The sequence below is a fragment of the Monodon monoceros genome, unplaced genomic scaffold (genome assembly GCF_005190385.1).
Source record: "Monodon monoceros isolate NGI ecotype Baffin Bay Population unplaced genomic scaffold, NGI_Narwhal_1 Super_Scaffold_21, whole genome shotgun sequence".
NCBI classification, from domain to species: domain Eukaryota; kingdom Metazoa; phylum Chordata; class Mammalia; order Artiodactyla; family Monodontidae; genus Monodon; species Monodon monoceros.
Window position 1 is genome coordinate 744,528 of NW_021703778.1, and position 21,504 is coordinate 766,031.

Consider the following 21,504-nt stretch of genomic DNA (forward strand, 5'->3'; position numbering starts at 1 on the left):
CCATGAAGACTTCAGTTATGATGATACACTGTGTATCAAATAAAGAGTAAAATCCTACTAATACAAAAGCAATCAATTTGTCAAAAAAGTTAACTGGCTAATGACCTTTAAGTCATTATTCTAAACTCATTGCTTAACCAATACCTTCCTAGGTTTTAAGAGCACTTGTGAAATTTAGTGCAGAAAATTTTTATCAACATGAGTATTTTTCATAAATTTATAAACACCAACATGAGAGAATTATTCTTTTAGAAATTTTATATTAAATCAGAAATTTTCTTAAAACCTATTCCATGACTATTCAATGTAATTAAATAGATCCATTATAAAATATATACAGATTTTTTTAATAAAATAAAATATAAAAATAAAGGATTTTATATCAACTTTCTGCTTTTCTTCATAGTATTATTCTGTAATGTAGCAAAGGGCATGATAACAAATGTCCTATTCCAAAAATCTAAGTACCAAAGGTTGAAGTCCAGGAAGTGTTGAGTCAGATGGTCTTTATAAGATTTAGTTACATTAAAAAAAAAATCACTTTCAAATACACAGGTTACAAAACAAAGTGCTTTTAAATACTTATAAAAATGTTCAGAGCCAGGGACTTCCTTGGCAGTCCGGTCATTGAGACTCCGCGCTTCCAATGCAACGGGCATGGGTTTGATCCCTGGTCGGGGAACTAAGATCCCCCCACGTGCCATGCACTGAGGCCAAATGAATAAATTTTAAAAATAAATAAATAAATGTTCAGATTCAGTGCAATGATTTTTGTATAACTTTTGAGTTCAGGGGTTTATGAGACAACACTCAAAGAATTTCAAATGGAATTTCAATTTTTTGAGAATAAAGACAGTGGCCTTTTATTTAATTTTCACGGAAGTATACGGTCTCTCTGAATGAGGCTGTATTTACTACACGCTGCATTTACTTTGGATAATATTGATCAGATTTATTTTTTTATTTAAAAGTAAAGAACATCTACCTCTGAGAACAAACAATGCATCTCTCAGTGAATCAAAATCTAGGTTAAAAATAGAGAGAAGAAAAGGAAGAAAGGGTGAAAGGACGACCACGTTCCATAAAGACAAGTCCTGAAACTCAAACACTAGAGTATTAACATATAAAAGAAATTATGTAAATTCATATTAGGGAAATGCAAATCAAAACTACAATGAGGTGTCACTTCACACTGGTTAGAACGGACATCATCAGACAATCTACAAACAACAAATGCTGGAGAGGGTGCGGAGATAAGGGAACCCTCTTGCACTGTTGGAGGGAATGTATATTGATACTGCCACTATGGAGAACAGTATGGAGGTTCCTTAAAAAACTAAAGATAGAACTACCATATGACCCAGCAATACCACTACTGGGCATATACCCTGAGAAAACCATAATTCAAAAAGACACATGCACCCCAATGTTCACTGCAGCACTATTTACAATAGCCAGGTTTGGAAGCAACCTACATGCCCATCAACAGACAAACAGATAAAGAAGACGCAGCACATATATACAATGGAATATTACTCAGCTATGAAAAGGAACAAAACTGGGTCATTTGTAGACGTGGATGGACCTATAGACTGTCATACAGAGTGAAGTAAGTCAGAAAGAGAAAAACAAATATCGTATATTAACGCATATATGTGGAATCTAGGAAAATGGTACAGATGTACCGGTTTGCAAGGCAGAATTAGAGACACAGATGTAGAGAACAAACATATGGACACCGGGGGGGAAAGAGGGGTTGGGTGGTGGGGCGGTGGGATGAACTGGGAGATTGGGATCGACGTGTAGACACTGATGTGTATAAAATAGATCACTAGTAAGAACCTGCTATATAAAAAAATAAAATTAAATTAAAAAAAGAAATTATGTAAATTCAAAGACAAAATAGCCTCCATTACAATTAGAGCTCTACACACACACACACACACACACACACTCACACACACACACACACACACACACACACACACATTTATCCTGAAACCAGTTTGGGGAGAGCTATTAAGAAGACAATCTCTCTACTTTGCACAGTTCTTTAAAACAAAAAAAATACATCAAAAATTTTAAGTAAGTGAAAATTCATAATTATAACCAATTACACATTTCTAAGTTGCCTAAAACTCAAGCAAATTAGAGTATGGATTCAGATTCGAGTAGAATCACATTTATTTCATTTTCAAGTGAGACACATTTTATCCCCCATGCACCAAATGTATAAGAAATGTGCAGGCCCCCAAATGTAAAAAACCCTCAAAGAGCAAGTCAGGTAGAGGCCTCAGAGCTCCTTTCCACTGGATGAGTTGCCAGTGAAAATTCATCACACTTAAGAACAATGCAACATTCTGGTTAAACTTGAAGCTTTCGATGTCACGGGACATGTGGCATTCTATGACAAGTGTTTTTTCCTTCTGCCCAGACTTAACAGAGCAAGAACAAGCAGGCTTTTGAATCAGTGCTCTACTTGAAGCTTGCTTGTGAGATTTATACTCGACTGCAGTTTGGCTCCCTTATAACGTGATTCCTGGGCTCTAGGCTTCTACAAACTGACAGAAATAACAGGAGATGGGAAAAAATGCAACGATACTAAAAACAGATGTTGGTGTGAAATTCCAGGACCATTTATTTGCTCATTTCACCTTTTAACGTACAATTTCTATGCTGAAAACAAAAGGGCTTTTTTCTTTTTTTTTTAACTCTTAAACTACCTAGAACCATGAAGCAGAGAAGATAAAGTAGGATGGGGACTTACAAGAGGTGGGAGGTGAGAAGTAAAGAGAATCTGAGAGAAGGCTGGGTTAAAAGAAAAACCATTCTTTTCCAGTAATCCTACATCATCGTTTTTCTTATTCTTGTTTTCTTTTAATCTAGTTTGGTAATAACTCTGAACAGACCGGTTGAAGGTCAGAGTTACTGTGATGTCAAAATAAGCAAGGAAGAAAGTAGAACAAGAATGACTGTTTTAGGCACAATTGCTTTTGTGCCCTAGAAAGTGATGGATTTTTTTCCTCCAATCTTTACCAAGAAATATCTTATCCAAACCTCCTAGCTTTAGAGAAATAAGAGTTGCATTTTAGGTTACATTATAAAGTACCTAAATTCAGAATCAAAGAGAGTTGTAGTTATTAGCTTTTTTCTTACAGAGTGAGTCATGGGTTTATTATAAACAACCCCAAACACCCCTTTCTTCAAAAGATTCACTTTACTATTCCCACTGTGAATTTGTTCCTTGTTGGTTCTTGTGAAATGATGATCCGAACGCTATCACAGGTAATAGGACCTCTTATTCTACCACAAACACCTGCTGTAACAGTCAAAAGTAAACAGCAAGACTTAGTTACTCTGCATTCTGATTAACAAACTTACATGATTTCCTGTTGGAAACTTGCAGGGGCTGGACTAGTATTTCTGGTCGTCTCAGAGCCAATCTCCTGGGGGAAAAGAAGGTCAATACGCCTATCAATTTTCAGTACAGATCCAAGATTAACATAACACCAAAATATTAAAAGCCTTAAGAGAAAAATGGAACGTTGAGGGAAAAAATGAACACAATGCAATCTACTCAAATTAAGAAATAAATCCTCTACTTTCAAATTTTTATAAATTCTCCCCACTCTGAAATCACTCTTCTTTATTTTTCCATCTTTCACATCAATACAGTTTCAGATATTAATGTGCTATTTTCCATTTGTTTCGTAACAAAAACTGAATATGACCTGAGAGTGTCATATTATTTTTGGTCATTATTCATGCTTCGTTAGACAAAACAGAAATCCAAACCTGAGGGATAAGGAATTCTAAGGCAAGATTTTAGTGCTTATTTTATCACAACTATGCTGGAATGGTATTTTGCAGAGAACAAAATGTCAGCTGAAGACAGGCCATGATTCTGTGCCAGGAACTCACCTTTCCTGGAAATGCTTTGAGGGAATCAAGCCTGCTCTGGGATTGGCATCTCCTTCGTGCTTCGCCTGCCACCATGTTGCATCATCCTGGCTCATAATCTGAAGAATATCTCCCTTTTTGAAAGAAAGCCCAGCTTCCTTACATGGAATTGCTTTATCCTCATTAGGGTCATAGTCAAAGAGGGCTTTGATAAACATCTGGAAGAAAGTTCCGTTTCAGATGCATAAATATAAAAAAATAAATGTGAAGCGGCCAACATTCTTCTAACTCTGATTTATTTAAGAAATAGAATATTAAGATAAACTTGTTGTGTTCCATTTAGTAAATGGAAAAACATTGGTTCCCACAAAAAAAAGGGTTTCTGAGGAATGGTTACCTTGCCCTCCTTTGATGGTGTGTCCTCCTTGATGCTGGGTATAATCTTGAACGTGATTGCACCCTGAGACTGAGCCTGATGTCAGAGGAAAGAAAGAGTTATAAGAAAACCGCTGGAGCCAAGGAGGAAGAAAGTCAAATAGGTAGAAAATGAAACGATTCTAAAAATTTACAAGCTTGGGGTTTCTACTCTTAGACAGAACAAACCGAGGAAACTATTTTTGTAGAAATTCCTGTAACGTGAGAAGGCACTAAAGTTTGTCAAATAAGTTAAAAAACATTAACCGCTAAACCACTTTTACCTCTTGTGCCCTTTTAAAATGCCGATGAATGTATTACCATCCATGTTGAGTTACTTCAAAATAGAAAGACAGAATATGCACAGTGCCTTAAATAGGATTAAATGGCAAGAACAGACCGTGTGCAAGGTTCAGACCACTGCATCTAAGGCTCAGCAGCCAGGTTTCAGGGACAAAATTCCTACAACTGCCAGTAATGTGGCTATAAATACATGATTCAATTAGTTGCGATGCTCATCAGAAAAATAATGAAAAACACTCATCTCTATTACATCCTGGTTAGTAAGAGAAGTACCAAATGTAGCAGATTAATTAAAAGATGAAAAGATTGTCTATTCTAATTTAATTAAAGCAAGCAACAATACCCCAAATTCTTTGCTGACTACCTCAGACAAGGGTAGGTCTTCCTATCAGGGACCTGCTGTGTAGCACAGGGAACTCTACTCAATATTTTGTAATAACCTACAATGGAAAAGAAGCTGAAAAAGAATATATATATGTATATACGTGTGTGTGTGTGTGTGTGTGTGTGTGTGTGTAACTGAATCACTTTGCTGTACACCTGAAACTAACACGACATTGCAAAGTAACTGTACTTCAAAAAAACTGTTTTTAAATAGTAGGTCTGCCTTTAACACACCCTTACATCATTCTTTCTCTCTTTTTAGCATTTGTCATAACCATATCTATGTAACTACTTACACAATTATTTCTTAATGTCTGTTACCCTCACTAAATGGTAAGCTCTGTGAAAGCACTAAGTACATATTTAGGAGGACAGGTGGACAGGGAGGAAAGGCGAGAGGGGGAGGGGCGGTGGACGTCCCTGAGGCTCTCGCTATCAGTGTGTGCTGGTGGCCAGGACTCCATTTTGTTAAGAAGGCCCTGATTGATACCGTCTGCCAGTTTCCATGGTGTGAATACTCCCATCACAGCCAGTTTCAATGTATCAGCATGAAGTCACTGAAAGCCAGGATGGGAAAAGCTGCATTGAATCAGCTTTTGTCAGCATAGAAGCCGCTCCAGTGCAGCAAAGAGACTCACATAACATGGGGGTTTAATAGTAGAAATATCAGAATTTTATAAAGGAGTGATTTCAAAATGGTAATATCACTGTTATTGCTTATCATAGAAGTAACTCACTAACCTTATTAAGAATTTATATAATACTAAATTGCACGAGTAGAAAGAAAGCAAGTCTTCCCTATAATCCCTTCCCCTTCTTCTAGTTTGTGTGTGTGTGTTTTAATGCAGGTGTCCCCGACCCCCGGGCCATGGACCGTTAACAGTCCGTGGCCTGTTAGGAACCGGGCCGCACAGCAGGAGGCGAGTGGCAGGCGGGCGAGCGAAGCTGCATCTGTATTTACGGCCGCTCCCCGTCGCTTTCATTACCACCTGAGCTCCGCCTCCTGTCAGATCAGCGGCGACATCAGATGCTCACAGGAGCGCGAACCCTACCGTGAACTGCACACGTGAGGGATCCAGGCTGCGTGCTCCTTATGAGAATCTAATGCCTGATGCTCTGAGGTGGAGCTGAGGCGGTGATGCTAGCGCTGGGGAGCGGCTGCAGATACAGGTCATCATTAGCAGAGAGGTTTGACTGCACGGAGACCATCATAAATCAATTGCTTGCAGACTCATAACAAAACCCTATCGGTGAGTGGCAAGTGAAAAGAAGCTCCCGCTGATTCTGCATTATGGAGACTTGTATAATTATTTCATTATATATCACAATGTAATAATAACAGAAATAAAGTGCACAATAAATGCAATGCGCTCGAATCATCCCGAAACCTTCCCCCCACCCCCCTGCGGTCCATGGAAAAACTGTCTTCCACGAAACCAGTCCCTGGTGCCGAAAAGGCGGGGGACCGCTGTTTTAATGTATGTAAAGCCCTTAGAACAGTATCATTAAGGGCTCAATCAGTGTAAGCAATTACTAGTATTACTATTATTACTAAGTCATACAGGTCTATCCGCCATTGTGAATGCTTCACAGTAATCCATCACGTGAATGAATAATCAATTCAACCTTCTTGATAGTTTCTAAATATTTTTAAAATATCTTGTTTATACACATTTGAAATTATTTCCTTTGGGTTAATTTGCAACAGTTGAATTTCTTGATTAAGGGGTATGCACATTTAAAATGGATAGTTTCAGAGAGCCATCTCAAAAGGTTCTATTAGTTTACCCTCTACCAAAAAAAGCATATAAACATATCTATTCCCTTATAATCTGGCTAACTCTGGGCATTACCAAGCTTTTAAATAACCACCAATCCGTTTCAGACATCATGTCTCCTTTTGTAATTCTCTGTACATACACTTTGCTGATTTTTCTGTAACCCTTTCTTTTTTAATGATTTTTAAGAACTCTCTATATCCATTAAAATATGAGCCTTCTATCATATAAATTGAAAATATTTTGCCTACGATCTCATTTGTCTTTTAAATTTTATGTACAGCATCTTTTACTGTAGAAAACGTTTTCAATTCTAGTCATCACGTCAGTTATTTTTCTATTTGAATTTCACATCAAGGTTAAAAAAACCTTTCTCTACTTTTTATGACTTTTTAAAAAACTTACTTGATTTGAGGGGATTTATTTTTGTGTGAGTTGTAAAATAAGGACTATTTTTTCTAACTGAACAATCAATTAATCCAATACCATTTATGAAATGATCTCACTGCTTTCACACTGATTTAAAATGCCATGTTAATCATACACTACATTTTCATATATACCGAGGTCTATTTTGAGATACTAAACTCTCTATAGGTTAATAACATGTTTTCATATGTAACAGGGACAGTCTCCCTTTATTCTATCCTTACAAATGAACTTGAGAATTTATATTGCCAAGGCTTATAATAATTTCATTTCGTTTTAGATTTCGTAAGACAACTAAGTTAGCTTCACTTTTTTATATACCCGGAAAGCATAGCCTCTAGAGACAGAGATAAATGCATCCTCAACAACAGAGTACGTGCCATGTATTAAGGACCTAATCTGAGATGGGCCCTGTCAAACTCTTGATCTACATTGGCTCATTTAACGCTCCAGACACTCCAGTGAGAGAGTTACCACTTCTTATTCTCATTCTGTAGATGAAAACAGGGAGGAAATAAAAAGATTAAGGTATTTTCCAAGGACATAAGGGGGATTAAGTAACAGCGCTGGGATCCAAACCCTGGACTATTAAATCCAAATCCTGTGTTCACAACCAGGTCTGAAATACAGCGATTCAACCTCATTTTCACTGCAGTTTTTAAGTAAATTTTCAGCTTACCAAGATCTGAATGATTTCCTCAGGGCTTTTATCCTCGACAGGTATCCCATTCACTTCCCTAAGTTCATCGCCAACGTGAATAAGACCTGAGAAATCGCAAATTCAGAAAGTAAGCAGTGTTACGTACAAAAGAAATGGTGGTTTGCAGTGTGCCCATCCTGAAAGCACCGTGTGGTGCCCTCAGTGCACGCAAGGACACACATCTCAGGCCTCTGAGGTTTCAGAGGCTGAGGCTCCAGCCTCGCCAAGGCCGTAACATCACAACGCTGCCAAAGGAACAGCAGAGGCATCTCAGTCTTTTTCTAGAGATGCACATTACTTTCATTTTAAGATAAATTTTTTAAAGGCTGTGTGCTTTCAGTAGTACTTTCCAAAACAGAAACATTGAACTAAGTCTTAATATAACCTTGGAAGCCTATATAAGCTAAGACCGTAAAGTATTCTAGAATGAAATTTACCATTTAAATAGGTTCCCACATTTTAACACAGAGTACAATATCTTATTACTGTTTTGCTGTATTGTATCAAAAAACTGTTATCCTCGTAGCTACATCCCGGAAATGTGACACATAAAATCCACGTGCCCCGTCCACGTCCGCCTAACGTTCAAACTCTCACCACTTCTGTCTGCAGCTCCTCCTCTCATGATTCTGGCCACAACCACGGCCCCGGTGGGCTCATCTTTCTTAATGGTAGCTCCCTTTTAAGGAAAAAAAATAGTATTTGTGGGTAAATGTGTGTACTGGGTGGTAGGAAAGAAATAAGGACAGAAATAAGGACATTCATCTGGAAAAAGTAAAAACGCTACAAAAAGTAAAGGAAGGGGGAACTGACGTCGTGCCATTTGCTCACAAATACTTATCACTAGACACACAACTTTCTACCACACAGATCCTCTAAGGTTTTCAGCACAAAGACTTTTGAAACCTTTAATCTCTTCAGTACTATGCAAAGTGTACAAATATCTTCTTTCCATTATAATACCTTGTATTTGAATACTACTTGCTTTTACCCTTTTAGAGCGTTTCCTCATTTCAGTTTATCTTTACAATACCCTGTGAGAAGGTAGACTAAACAGAGAAGGTGAAGTGAAGAGAAAAAAGATTATATAAACTAGAAAACTAAAACCCAGATCACCTGGCCTTTAGTTCAGTGATCCTTCTGTTACACTATTACATTACAGTAAAGGAACTCAGCAATGATAATAAAGAAAGTGGGGGAAAAGAAAAAAAAAAGATCTGTTACTCTGGGGTTTTTATGTACTAGGACTGCACCTAGGTACAAATGGAACTAACATTTTGGCGTGAGATTAGGAAACAGTTTCAAAAAGAACCCAGAAATTCTTTACTTATGCATGTTCAGAAGCAAATTAAGTGCATGCTCTTCGTCAGAACATCAGGTACACACGGTTTACTTTGAACGCCTTTTCATGACTTTGCTTCCAAGCAACTGGCAGTGGTTTAGATGGGCCACCAACATCACGCCACGCGCTGAAGAGGTGCACGTTAGGTGGAGGCAGAGCGCACCCCCACGAAGGTGGAATTCTTCTCGCGTTCGCCAATAAACACATGTACAGCATTACCAAACAGATATGGAAACAAAATTAGGAATCCATTTGTAGTAAGTGCTTTCTATATGACGTTTTATTTTGTATATGACAGCTATCAAATACATATCTAATAACAGCAAAAAAATTAAATAATTGTTAGGATGATTTTGTGGCATTTTTCCTCACCTACGCATGCATTCAAGGCCGAAGACTTGAATGGGTATCTCTCCATGGTCATAAACCTCAGACTCTCCAATTACTGGTAATTTCTGCTTTTAAACAGATAACTTGTAGCCAAGATGACTGGAAATGTAATATCCTTAATATAACTAATTAGTGTAATTAGATCAACTTTCACTTTCTTTAACAATGTGTCTCAAACTCTCCCACCAAAGTACGCCTAGTGTCATAAGGGTCTAGTTATCTAACTTAAGATTACTTATCTGTATTTTATAGATGAGAAATTGAATGCCAAATGGTTATAATTTGCCTGAGTTCAGACAACTAGTATGCAGTAAAGTCAGAACCTGTCTAAGGCAAACTGATGAGAATTGCTTTCTTAACCACTGCTTTTGCAGATGCAGAGCATCAATTCTCCCCTCTTGATGTGTGCCTGCTGTATCCCCACGTCAAGTGGTGAAATGGTTCTGGGGCACCTAAGGCTGTGAGAAGACTTGCAGCTAACTTCCTGGAACTCTTGAAATGCTGGCTCTGTGGGAAGTCAGCCACCATGTAAGAAATCACGTGTACAGCCATGCTGTGAGGAGGCCCAAGCCAGGCAGGTGGAGATGCCACTTGTTAAAAGAGATGCCTGACCAGCCTCCAGCTTTCCAGCCACCCAGCCCAGACACCAGTCCTGGGGATGAAGTAACCCTCAGGTGACTCCAGTCTCAGCCCCTGTCTAACTACACAGGAGGGACTCTAAGGAAAAACTGCCCAACTGAGCCTGTCAACCTCCAAAACTGTGAGAGATAATATTATTGTTTTAGTTACAAACTTTGGGTGGTGGTTTGTAACACAAAATTAGGTAACTGCAACAAGTGTCCTGCTCCACTATGGATTACAGTTTTTCAGTATGGAACCATCCAGTCTGCTGTGCTCAGTGAAGCTGATAAATGTTTACTGAGAACCTACTATGTGCCAGCTTCTGGTCTAAGGGTTTCTGACACATTGCTGAAAAAAAAAGAAACCCAGGTGTTTCTTCCCCCTCATGGAGCTTACATTCTCACAGGGGAGACAGACAACAGACAGAAGATGAAACAATTAGATCTGTCCTACAGCACGTTAGAAGGTGGTAAAAACTATGGAGGGGGTAGGGCAGGGAGAGGGAAGACAGTATGTAAAGACGCTGCTCTCAACGAAAAGGCTGGAAGGAGATGAAGGAGTTACCCAAAGCGAAAGAACAGGGCAAAATGGACGATCAGAGAAGCACAAAGAAGCCACTGTGTCTGGGTCAACGTAAAAGGGGAGAAGCAGCAGCAGGTGGGTCAGAAGGGGCAGGGAGTTGGACGGTGCAGCGCTCTGTAGGTCCCCGGGAGGACTCTGGACTGCGCCGCGAAACAAACAGGGAGAACCTGCACAGCGGCAGTGACATGATCCGAAGGACCCCTCCATCTGCCATTAAGAAGAGACTGAAGGAGGGCTTCCCTCGTGGCGCAGCGGTGGGGAGTCCGCCTGCCGATGCAGGGGACACGGGTTCGTGCCCCGGTCCGGGAAGATCCCACGTGCCGCGGAGCGGCTGGGCCCGTGAGCCATGGCCGCTGAGCCTGCGCGCCCGGAGTCTGTGCTCCGCAATGGGAGAGGCCACAGCAGTGAGAGGCCCGCATACCGCAAAAAGGAAAGCAAGCAGCTAACAAAGCAAACAAGGAGGAGGCTGTCACAACAATCGAGGGCAAAGATGACGGAGGCCTGGATCTGACTGGCAGGAAGGGCAGTAATGAAAAGTGGTCCAGCTGTGTTGGAATATATCGGTAGGGCTGAAAGCATTTCCCAGTGGATCGGAAATGGGACGTGAAAGAAAGAGAGGTATCAAAGGTAGACTCTATGGCTCTTGACTGAATAACTGGAGAGATGGGACTGTCCATCAATTGAGAGGGGGAACCACAGGGCTGGAACAGACTGTGGACAAGCAGTCTACTTGCAGACACGTGAAGACTGAGATGCCTGCTACGTCCAAATGGAGACACTGGGCAGACGGATGGACATGCAAATTTAAAGATCAGACGAAAGGTCCGGAAGGGAAAGGGGCCTGGGGGTCCCTGGCACACAAATGGTTTTTTTTTTTTTTACACAAATGGTTTTTAAAGCCAGGGGCTGAAAGAAATCACTTCCAGGATGTGCGGAGGGAGAAAAGCGCTCCAACACCTACAGGACTTGTTATAGGCCCTGAAATATACTTACCTATGGCTACAGATAGGACCTTGAAACAGACATGCCTGCTCTCTGCTGATTCTACCTCCCTGTGCAGGGTAAACTACGGACCTGAGAAACGGTCTCTCACTTTCTACAGGATACCAGCACTTGACTCAATCTTCTTTTTGATCCCTACATTCTTTTTTTTTTTTTTTTGCGGTACACGAGCCTCTCACTGCTGTGGCCTCTCCCGCTGCGGAGCACAGGCTCCGGACGCGCAGGCTCAGCGGCCAAGGCTCACGCGCCCAGCCGCTCCGCGGCATGTGGGATCTTCCTGGACCGGGGCACGAACCCGTGTCCCCTGCATCGGCAGGCGGACTCTCAACCGCTGCGCCACCAGGGAAGCCCTGATCCCTACATTCTTGAACACTTTCTATTTCCATATTGCTTTCCAAACCCTTATTATCACAATTCCTTGATGTATTCCTAGGGCAACGTACTAGAAATAAGATCAAAACCCAGTAACATAGAGCACGTTTCATGTGATACTGCACAAAAGTCGACATTCTGACGGTACAGTCTGAGATGAAATATAAATTAAAATGGAATCTAATGTTTTAATACTTACATATTTTCTTCCATAATTATTTTTAATTTATTCTATGTGATTTTGATGACAGAGTGTAGACAGCTTTAGGCTAGACTGAGAAGTTAACATTCTGGTTAGACTTTTCTTGTTACTTCTGTAAAATGGTTTAGAAACAAGGAGCACTAAGACGCAAATAAAAACTGTCCCTCGGAGACCGCTGCCAACGCCCTACAGCCTCCTTAAAGAGGTGGCACGGTCAATTTCAGGTCGGACTTCTGAAACAAGGGCTTTCATGTACGGCTGACCAAACCCTGGCGTCAAGAAGGCCTGCGACACGTTTTACAACCTATTTGATGACCAGGCCCGACCTGAAGCTAACGACGTGGACTCCTGGGGGCAGAGGCCCTACAGTCTGCGTCTGAAGTAAGCGTCTCAGGTAACCCTAGTAACACCAGAGTCTGAGAACCCCTGTTCTAAAAGAAGTAAAAGGAAAATCCATGCAAGAAACACTGAAAATTAAGGCTCATAATCCACACATTCACTAAGAGAATTTCATTTTCTTCAGCCGGTCTAAAGATTACTCTTCTGGATAAAATAGGTATAAATTGCTCCAAACTCACAGGGAGGGAGAACAGCCCTGTTCCTTGCAACCTGACCAGTTTCCTTCTCCCCTTCTCGTAATTCTTCCATCCATCCCTCCACTCAAACTATCACCCCTGCTCCTTTCCATTCCCAAATACCGACATGATCTGTGTTCACTGCCTCTCCCTCAGGAAACCATTCTCTCTGTAAATCTAGCTGTCGACTAGCTTCTACCTGGTCATTCTAGGTCACGTTCATTTGATGCTGGCATAATGCAAAGAACTTAACACAGCATTTCGAACACATCAGATGTCAGTGGTGTTCAAAACACTCACACAAGAGGCTAATCTCCTGACTTTCTGATCAGGAGCCTGAGGCTGCAATAAACGACTTGCTGCTATAAGGATACAGAGCAAACCTCCCACTGAGGTCACCTAATGCAAGCTCGGTGCTTATTTCGGCACATTATACCTCAGTCTGACAACAAAATTACATTCCGAATCATTTGCCAAGCTCCTGACCATCCATCCACGTGCTAGAATTTCATTTCAGGCTGGCTTCCCTCACCTTGACGATTTCTGAGTCTTACTACTCAGACCCATTCTCCCAAAGATGCCTTAGACTCTATCCCCAAAATGACAGGAGACAATTGACAAATATAAAATGACGAGTTTGTTAAAAATAAATACTTTCCATTTTTCTGGGTCGTGCATTTTTTAAACTATAAATTTATTCACCCAATAATCTTTCTTCACTTTCACAATAATTGTCAAACTAAAGAAAATACAGTAATTACGCATTTGGATGAAGAAAAGTTCAAGATGAGTAATTCTCACTTGATTCCATGTTCCAGTGTTAAAAGAATATTTAAAATCTTAATACTTTTTTCAGGAGTCCCAACAAATAATTTTGGGAATTTCTGCATCCCAGTTAGAGGTTCTGTTTTCTACATGAAGTTCTTATTTTTAATACATCCCCTTGAACAAAAATCATGCAATCAAATTGTGGCTCACCAGGAATGTGAAGAGCCAGTGACTAAAATAATTTTTTAAAGTACTCAAAATTACTTTAAATTGCATTAAATACAGAAAACAAAACCTAGAGTTTAAAGAAGTTAACTGCATATGTTGGCCAAAAAAACCTTTGGCTAATTTACTTTTTTTAAAAAATAAATTTATTTGTTTGTTTGTTTATGGCTGTGTTGGGTCTTCGTTGCCATGTGCAAGCTTCTCATTGCAGTGGCTTCTCTTGTTGCCGAGCACAGGCTCTAGGCTCGTGGGCTTCAGTAGTCGCGGCTCATGGGCTCTAGAGTGCAGGGTCAGTAGTTGTGATGCACGGACTTAGTTGCTCTGTGGCATGTGGGATCTTCCTGGACCAGGGCTCGAACCCGTGTCCCCTGCATTGGCAGGCGGATTCTTAACCACTGTACCACCAGGGAAGTTCCCCAGTTTCTCATTTTTAAACTATGAATTTAATGTATTATATAAACTATAACAAAAGAGAGCTAATGACAAAGAATTATCACCTCAAAGTTAGGTCTAATTATTTCAGTTGTTACATGCTTGTTATGAGCTAAAGGGTGTGATTCATTCAGTAACAGACTGTGAAAACACAACTTTACATTATTTTATATACTTCATTCAATTTCTTTTTAAATTGAAACTAATTTACAGCAGGTCCAGTTAAAACTTTTGAGAAATCCCCGCGCAGTACATGCCTAATTTCTCTGATTAACATTTGAAGATCTTCTTCTATCAGGAAGCATGGAACTTAAATGTGGCTGATGACTGTTTAAATGTCAGCTCACCAAAGCAACACACCAAAAACCACCACCTCTGGAGAACTATGAGTGATCAAAGAAACTGTTAGTAATGAATTACTGATCTCCTCAAGATGGCCAGTCTTTGAATTCTCTAAGAGAGTGAATTTGTCAAAACAGAAACATACTTCTTATTGGTAGATACACAGAACCCACCAAGGATTAGTCACTTTATGGTGACAGGTCCCAAGAGAGCTCTTTCTCCATCTAGTCTGCGTACCATCTACCCTTACCTGCATCACCTGCATGATAAAGACCAAGACATACTAAGGTTACCAGCAGAGAGTTATAACTATAGGCAAAAAGCATTAGTGTATAATCTAAACCAAACAACCTTAACCAGGGCTACAGGGAGCCTTAGAACACCCACAGATGAGCTTCGGGGGCTCAATTATCCTTCTGTGATAAGCAAAGTTATCTGTACATTGTTCTGGGTAAGAGTGTCCAATGTATTTATTAACATACCACAGTTGCCTTTAAACGAAAGAAGATAAAAAGTACCAAAAATATAAAGACAGAATGTGGTATAGAAGAAAAAACTAGTGTTTGAAGCAAGAGAGTCAAGTTTAGATCTCAATAGCTGTGCTACTTTGGGTTAAGTTGCTTTAGTTCTTTGAATATCAGTTTCTTAGTCTGTAAAAACCGAAAAACGGTACCAACTGTGAGGATTAAATATAATCAGTATGTAGAGTATATAACACAGTGCCCAGCAACTATTGTATGATCAACCGCCATTTGCCGTAAGAACACAAAAGTGTTTCAATTAGAATAAATGGGCCACAACACATTTAAAGTCAACTGCTAGGCTGTGACATTTATTTTCCTTTTGAATATAGTTTCATATGGATACACTCTGCACTCATTTCCTATTGCTGCTGTGAACAAATGTCCACAAATTTAGTGGCTTACTAGAACATAAATTGATTATCTTACAGGTCTGGAGGTATCGATAGGAAGGCAAAAACGGGTATTACAGGCCCAAATCAAGGTGCCAGCAGGGCTGCATTCGTCCTGGAGGATCTAGGAAAGAATCCGGTCCTTGCCTGTCCCAGTTTCTAGACACTTCTGGCGTCCCTTGGCTCTCGGCCACATCACTCCCACCCTCGCTTTCACCATCACACCTCTTTCTGTACCTCTGACCCCCCTGCTTCCCTCTTTCCCATTAATGAGAACCCTCGTGACGGTGCCGCCTGATGATCCAAGGGACTCTCGCCGTCTCAAGGTCCTTAAGTAATCATGAAAAGCTCCCTGTGTCTTTTAAGGTAACATATCCACAGGTTCTGAAGATTAGGACACGACATCACTGCGGGCCGGTGCGAGGCATTAGTCGGCCTACCCCAGACCTTGACATGGCTCAGCACTGTACAAATTCTGGGGCTAAAGCAAATGGTTACATCTACATTTTGAAATATCGGATACCCGATTAATTTCTCCTCGTCACTTTAAAATCCATCAGCTTTCTAGAAAAGCCATAAGCCATTATTTTTAGTTGCACTTCTGAACCTCACATCAGCTGTTAACTGGTGCACCATGCTGTCTTTTATAAACGTCAACAAGTCACATTTTAAACACTATTGCTATTTATAACCAAAAGAATGCCTGCCGCTTTATCTGGCTCCATTTTAATTTTTCTAAATCCTATGCTTTAGGTGTGAATGCTCCATTTATTTCAAAGTTCAGGACACAGAGGAAGTACACTTTAAAGGGTGGAATCTATGGTATGTGCCCATCAGATGTGGCTTTACCATGGCATCTACTCGTAGCTGAGCATAAAATGTAGCCCAGAACTCACCAGCGGTTCTCGGTTCTTGACCAGACGGATGATTTTCACTGAGTCTTCCTCCTCATCAATGTCATCAGGCATAGGAGGCAACACGGGATCATAGTTCTTCAGAGCCACGGTATCGTGCACAGAGAGCAAAGCCTATCAAAGTCCAAGGGAAAAAGTGTTACAGTAGTTGGACGTGTTTGGCGTTTTATACTTGACTACAGTATAAGGAAAATCAAACTGATGTTCCAGTTCTGCCACAGCAACCGTAAGAAGGCAACTACTTGGGAAGGAGCCTCTTGCAAACGGGGCAAGGGGAAGCTGTAGAGCAACAGAGGCAACGCTACTCGGCCACAGGGTGCGGCAAGCATCAGCGTAAAGCATCTGCCAACGTGAGCGTCCTCCGGTTCATCCGAACAGAAGCGGCAGCTGGGGGGTCACTGAGGGACTGTTACTTTTGAAAGGAGGGAGAAAAAGGAGGCTACAGATGGACTGCCAACGGGCTGGCAGGTGTCAGGCAACGACGCATGTCTTTTTTTTTCTTTCCTTCTGTTAGCAGAGAACACAAAAAGAACTGCTCAATACAACTGACTAGCTTTCATTCTTCTGTGATTTTTCTCACCTTTTAATTTTTGATGTAATAGCCGACTGTGTGTATAAAAGAATAAAATAAAAGTATTTCTAGTCATGACGGTTGTGGTGGTGAAACTCCACAAAACGGTCATATTGTCATTAGAGACCAAAGATGAGAATAACGTGAGATGTCACTATATTGGGGGTGACTGGGTCTAGACTTTTAACTAACTTGTTCCCTAATCGACAGCACCAGGATGCACCGATTACTCCAGCCAGAGCCTTGAAATCCCCTTTACCTACACCCCCATCCTGTTAAATCTGCTTCCACAGTGGAAGCTGACATTTGTTATCTTCTCTCCAGTCCAGAGCAGACGGTGGCCAACTGTGCCACCTGTTTTCGTAAGTGAAGCTTTCCTGGAACACAGCCATGCCTGTTCACTGATGTGTGCCTTATGGCGCCTGCCATGCTACAATGAGAAACTGAGTACAAGCACCAGACATTTTTCCATAAAACAGCTGGCAAACCCTTGGTCTAGATCATTGATCATCATCTTTTACCTGGAGCATTTTTACCTGGAGCCTTTCAATGGTCCACCTGCATTCACCTTGGGCTCATTTTCAAATTCCTGATTCACAGTGTGTCCAGAGTAATTACTTTTTTTTTTTTTTTTTTTTTTTGCGGTACGCGGGCCTCTCACTGTTGCAGCCTCTCCCATCGCAGAGCACAGGCTGCGGACGCGCAGGCTCAGCGGCCCTGGCTCACGGGCCCAGCCGCTCCACGGCATGTGGGATCCTCCCGGACTGGGGCACGAACCCGTGTCCCCTGCATTGCAGGCAGACTCTCAACCACTGCGCCACCAGGGAAGCCCTCCTTCAGTCTCTTCTCCAACTCTGTCTCATACCCACTGTCCTCCTCACTCAGTTTAAATACCTGGCTTCTTTCTCACAGAGGCGTGGCCAAAACATCCAATATAAATGTAGACCCCCGGGTTACGTGATCTCATAGCACCATCTTCTTTGCCTTCATACATGCTCATAATTTTTAACCATGTTTCCAGTTTTATGGACATATATTTAATATCTGCTATCTACTGAAACAGAAGCTCCAAGATGGCGAAGAAATGGTATCTAAATTAAGCTTTCTTATTGACTATAACATATATACAGAAAAGCACACAATTCATAAGCATACTGCATGAAGAATCTTCAAAAATGAATATGTCCCTGTAAATGTCACCCAAACAAGAAACACAACATTAACTGAGCCCCAGGGGCCCCTAAATATGCTCCTTCCTAGTCACCGTGGCCTCTATTCCGCTGAAGACCGCATAACGGGATCTTCCTTTTTTCCCTGACATTAAGTTACTGAGGTTCATCCATGCTGTTACTGGGAGCCATTCCTTTTTTCATGGTTGTACAGTACTCCAACATAAACATATTTCATAGTTTCTTTGCCCATTATGCCTCTGAGGGGCATTTAGGCTGTTTTCAGCTCTTGGCTATCACAGTGCTGCGGTGGACATTTCATATCAGCTGATACATCCACACACAAATCTGGGTTAAGTATATTTAAGGGTGGAAGTCTAGGTCATTCAACACAGGCAGACGAGACGAAGTGGTCGTTCCAGCTACTCTCCCACCAACAGCTTATGTGAGTTCTAGCTGCATCAAGGGATCCAACGGTTTACAGTAGTTTAAATTTGGCCATTCTGAGTATACGGTGTTATCTTCTCGCGGTTGAAATTTCATCTTTCTTATAACTCATGATACCTTTTTTCTTTGCTGTTCAAATGAAAGCATTTCTTTTTATAAATGTTTTTCTCCAGCCAGTATATCTCTAATTGCACTTAAGAAACAGAATAAAAAAAAAAAGTCTGTATTTCATCTTGTGCCAAGTTGAAAGAATATCCAGTAGCTTCCACTTCCTGTTTTAGACTGTTATTACCATTACTTTATATTCTCTTGGTATAAAAATATGCCTTAAAAAAATCCCAAACTAACACATAAACAAGCAACACAGGTACCAGCATATCCTTATAAACATAAACACGACCGATGCTCACAAGTCAGGCAAGACAGGAATGGCATCTTGGATGCTTGATTCATGGATAGTGGCAGGCAGTGCAAGAAAGTTTCTGGAAAACCGTCAGTCCTGGTTTTCAGCACAGGAGAACCTCTCATTTCACGGTGCACGTTTCACAATATTACAAAACCACCACCTTGTCTACTTGATTAAAACCAGGGGAAAGGGACAATGTTCCTGGGGAGTGACAAGGCACAGAAGTGCCCTGGGGCCCCGCACGGCCAGCGGGCCCAGCCCCGCAGTCTGACCAGAGGCCTGGGACCCGCTGCCAGATGCTGACCTCTGCAGACGCAGCGAGGGTTTCCATGGACTTCAGGAGCGCGTGTCCCCGGCGTGGATAATACACTCTAACGATGATCAAGTGGGGGAAGGGAGCTCCTCTGAATCATGCGTGGGATCGGTTCCAGACTCAGTGGAACGGCCGTCCTCTCCAGGGCCTGGACTTCAGGTGACAGGCTGAACGGCGGAGGGTCTTCCTCTCTTTTGTCGGTGCAGTTTCTCAGCCTCCTGCTGCTGCTTCTGCTGTTCTAACTTCTTTAATGTAAATGTCAATTGTTTGCTGCCAACCGTGGTGTCCGATACACCCAATGTCCCATTCTTCGCTTGGAGTTTCAACCGGTCTTCAAGGGTTTTATTCATCACGATACCTTCTTTCGTGAAATGCCTGTTCAAGATCCTTGCACAGTGCTCTCTGTTCCATCTGTCTTTTTCTTCCTGACCTGTAAGAGTTCTTTATAACGCGCTGGATCCAAGCCTTTGTCGGTTACAGGTGCCACAAATGCATTCTCCCACTTGGTAGCTTTCACTTTCTTATTAGTGGTCTCTGATCAAAAAAGGATCCAAACGAATGAACCCAATAATATTCTTTTCCTTTATGGCTGGTGCTTTTCTTGGTATCCAACAAAGTTTCAAAGGGAGAGAATGAAGAGCGTCATCAGATGGTAAAATATTATCTGAAGACATAATAGCTGCCAAGTTTTCACAACTGATGAGAAACACAGTCTGAAGATTCAGGAACTCCAATGGATCCTTTAGGAAGCAGGAACAATAAAAATCAACCCACGCTTACATACATCATAGTGAAATGACAGAATGCCAGAGACAGAAAGTAGTTCTTAAAAATATCAGAGAGAAAAACACAGATCATCAGGAAGGAAAGAAAAAAAAGTAATTGAGAACTGACTGATCAAGCAGCAAGACCACTGGAAGATAGTTAAAACAGCTTGGAAGTGCTTAGGAAAAAAAGAACAGTCAGCCCAGAACTGTGCATCCAGCAAAAGTACAGTTCAAGAATGAGGATGAGAGGGCTTCCCTGGTGGCGCAGTGGTTGAGAGTCCGCCTGCCGATGCAGGGGACACGGGTTCGTGCCCCGGTCCGGGAGGATCCCACATGCCGTGGAGTGGCTGGGCCCGTGAGCCATGGCCGCTGAGCCTGCGCGTCCGGAGCCTGTGCTCCGCAACGGGAGAGGCCGCAGCAATGAGAGGCCCGTGTATCACAAAAAAAAAAAAAAAAAATGAGGATGAGAACCAAGGTGAAGTTAACAGGAACCCACTGGAGAAAACTTAAAAAAAAAAAAAAAGATAATGAAGCAATGGTTTTTGAAGACACTGGACATGAGACAAGGAAAGACAGTGACCACTGAGAGATAGGAAACAACTGCGAACCCTAAGACTGCCCCAGCTTCCTGTCTAGAGCGAATTTCCCGCTATGTCAGGGGGAGAAGGAACCCAGGACAGCAGAGCTGGGAACCTAGGGAGATCAAGGGGCTAACGTTCTCAGGGAAGGGATGAGAATGGAGAGAGCTGCACAGACACAGAGCTCCTTGAGTCCTTAGCCAAGGCTCGCATACGGAACAACCGCCAGGAAGGGTTAGAGCAGTAGTTCGGAACTGAGGGCAATTTTACTCCCCGGGAGCCATATGGCTGTCTGGGGACATTTTTGGTTTGTAACAATTCAAGGGATGCTACTGCTGTCTAGTGCACAGAGGCCAGAGATGCTCCGAGCCATCTGATACCACAGTAGACAATCCCCTCCCCACCGCCAAATAAGTATCCAGTCCTCAAATTTAAATAGTTCCAAGGTTGAGAAACCCTGCATTACAGGAAACAATCCCCGAGGCTTGCACAGGGCAGGAATAGCTCCTGTTCCCACCAGTTACAAGGAAAAGCTTCACAATTCACAGGGCATTGAGGAGAGTAAACAGAGGGGTACTTTCTTAATAGCAGGAAATAATTAGCCCAAGATTAAATGCTGCTAAGATCTCACCTAACAAAGCTTAAAAGCAAGCCTCCAAATAACT

General features: G+C 41.6%; 1 protein-coding gene across 2 annotated transcripts in view; it reads right to left on the bottom strand.

Moving 5' to 3' along the window:
* MPP7 (membrane palmitoylated protein 7) overlaps positions 1 to 21,504 on the bottom strand; it is a 255,602-nt gene that overhangs the window by 71,342 nt on the left and 162,756 nt on the right. For both annotated transcript variants that reach the window (XM_029238888.1, XM_029238887.1), the window contains exons 6-11: positions 16,571 to 16,702; positions 8,506 to 8,587; positions 7,888 to 7,973; positions 4,298 to 4,372; positions 3,922 to 4,118; positions 3,382 to 3,446 (exon numbers count right to left, since the gene is read on the bottom strand). In XM_029238888.1, the coding sequence (XP_029094721.1) occupies positions 3,382 to 3,446; positions 3,922 to 4,118; positions 4,298 to 4,372; positions 7,888 to 7,973; positions 8,506 to 8,587; positions 16,571 to 16,702 (637 nt within the window). The remainder of the gene's footprint in view (positions 1 to 3,381; positions 3,447 to 3,921; positions 4,119 to 4,297; positions 4,373 to 7,887; positions 7,974 to 8,505; positions 8,588 to 16,570; positions 16,703 to 21,504) is intronic.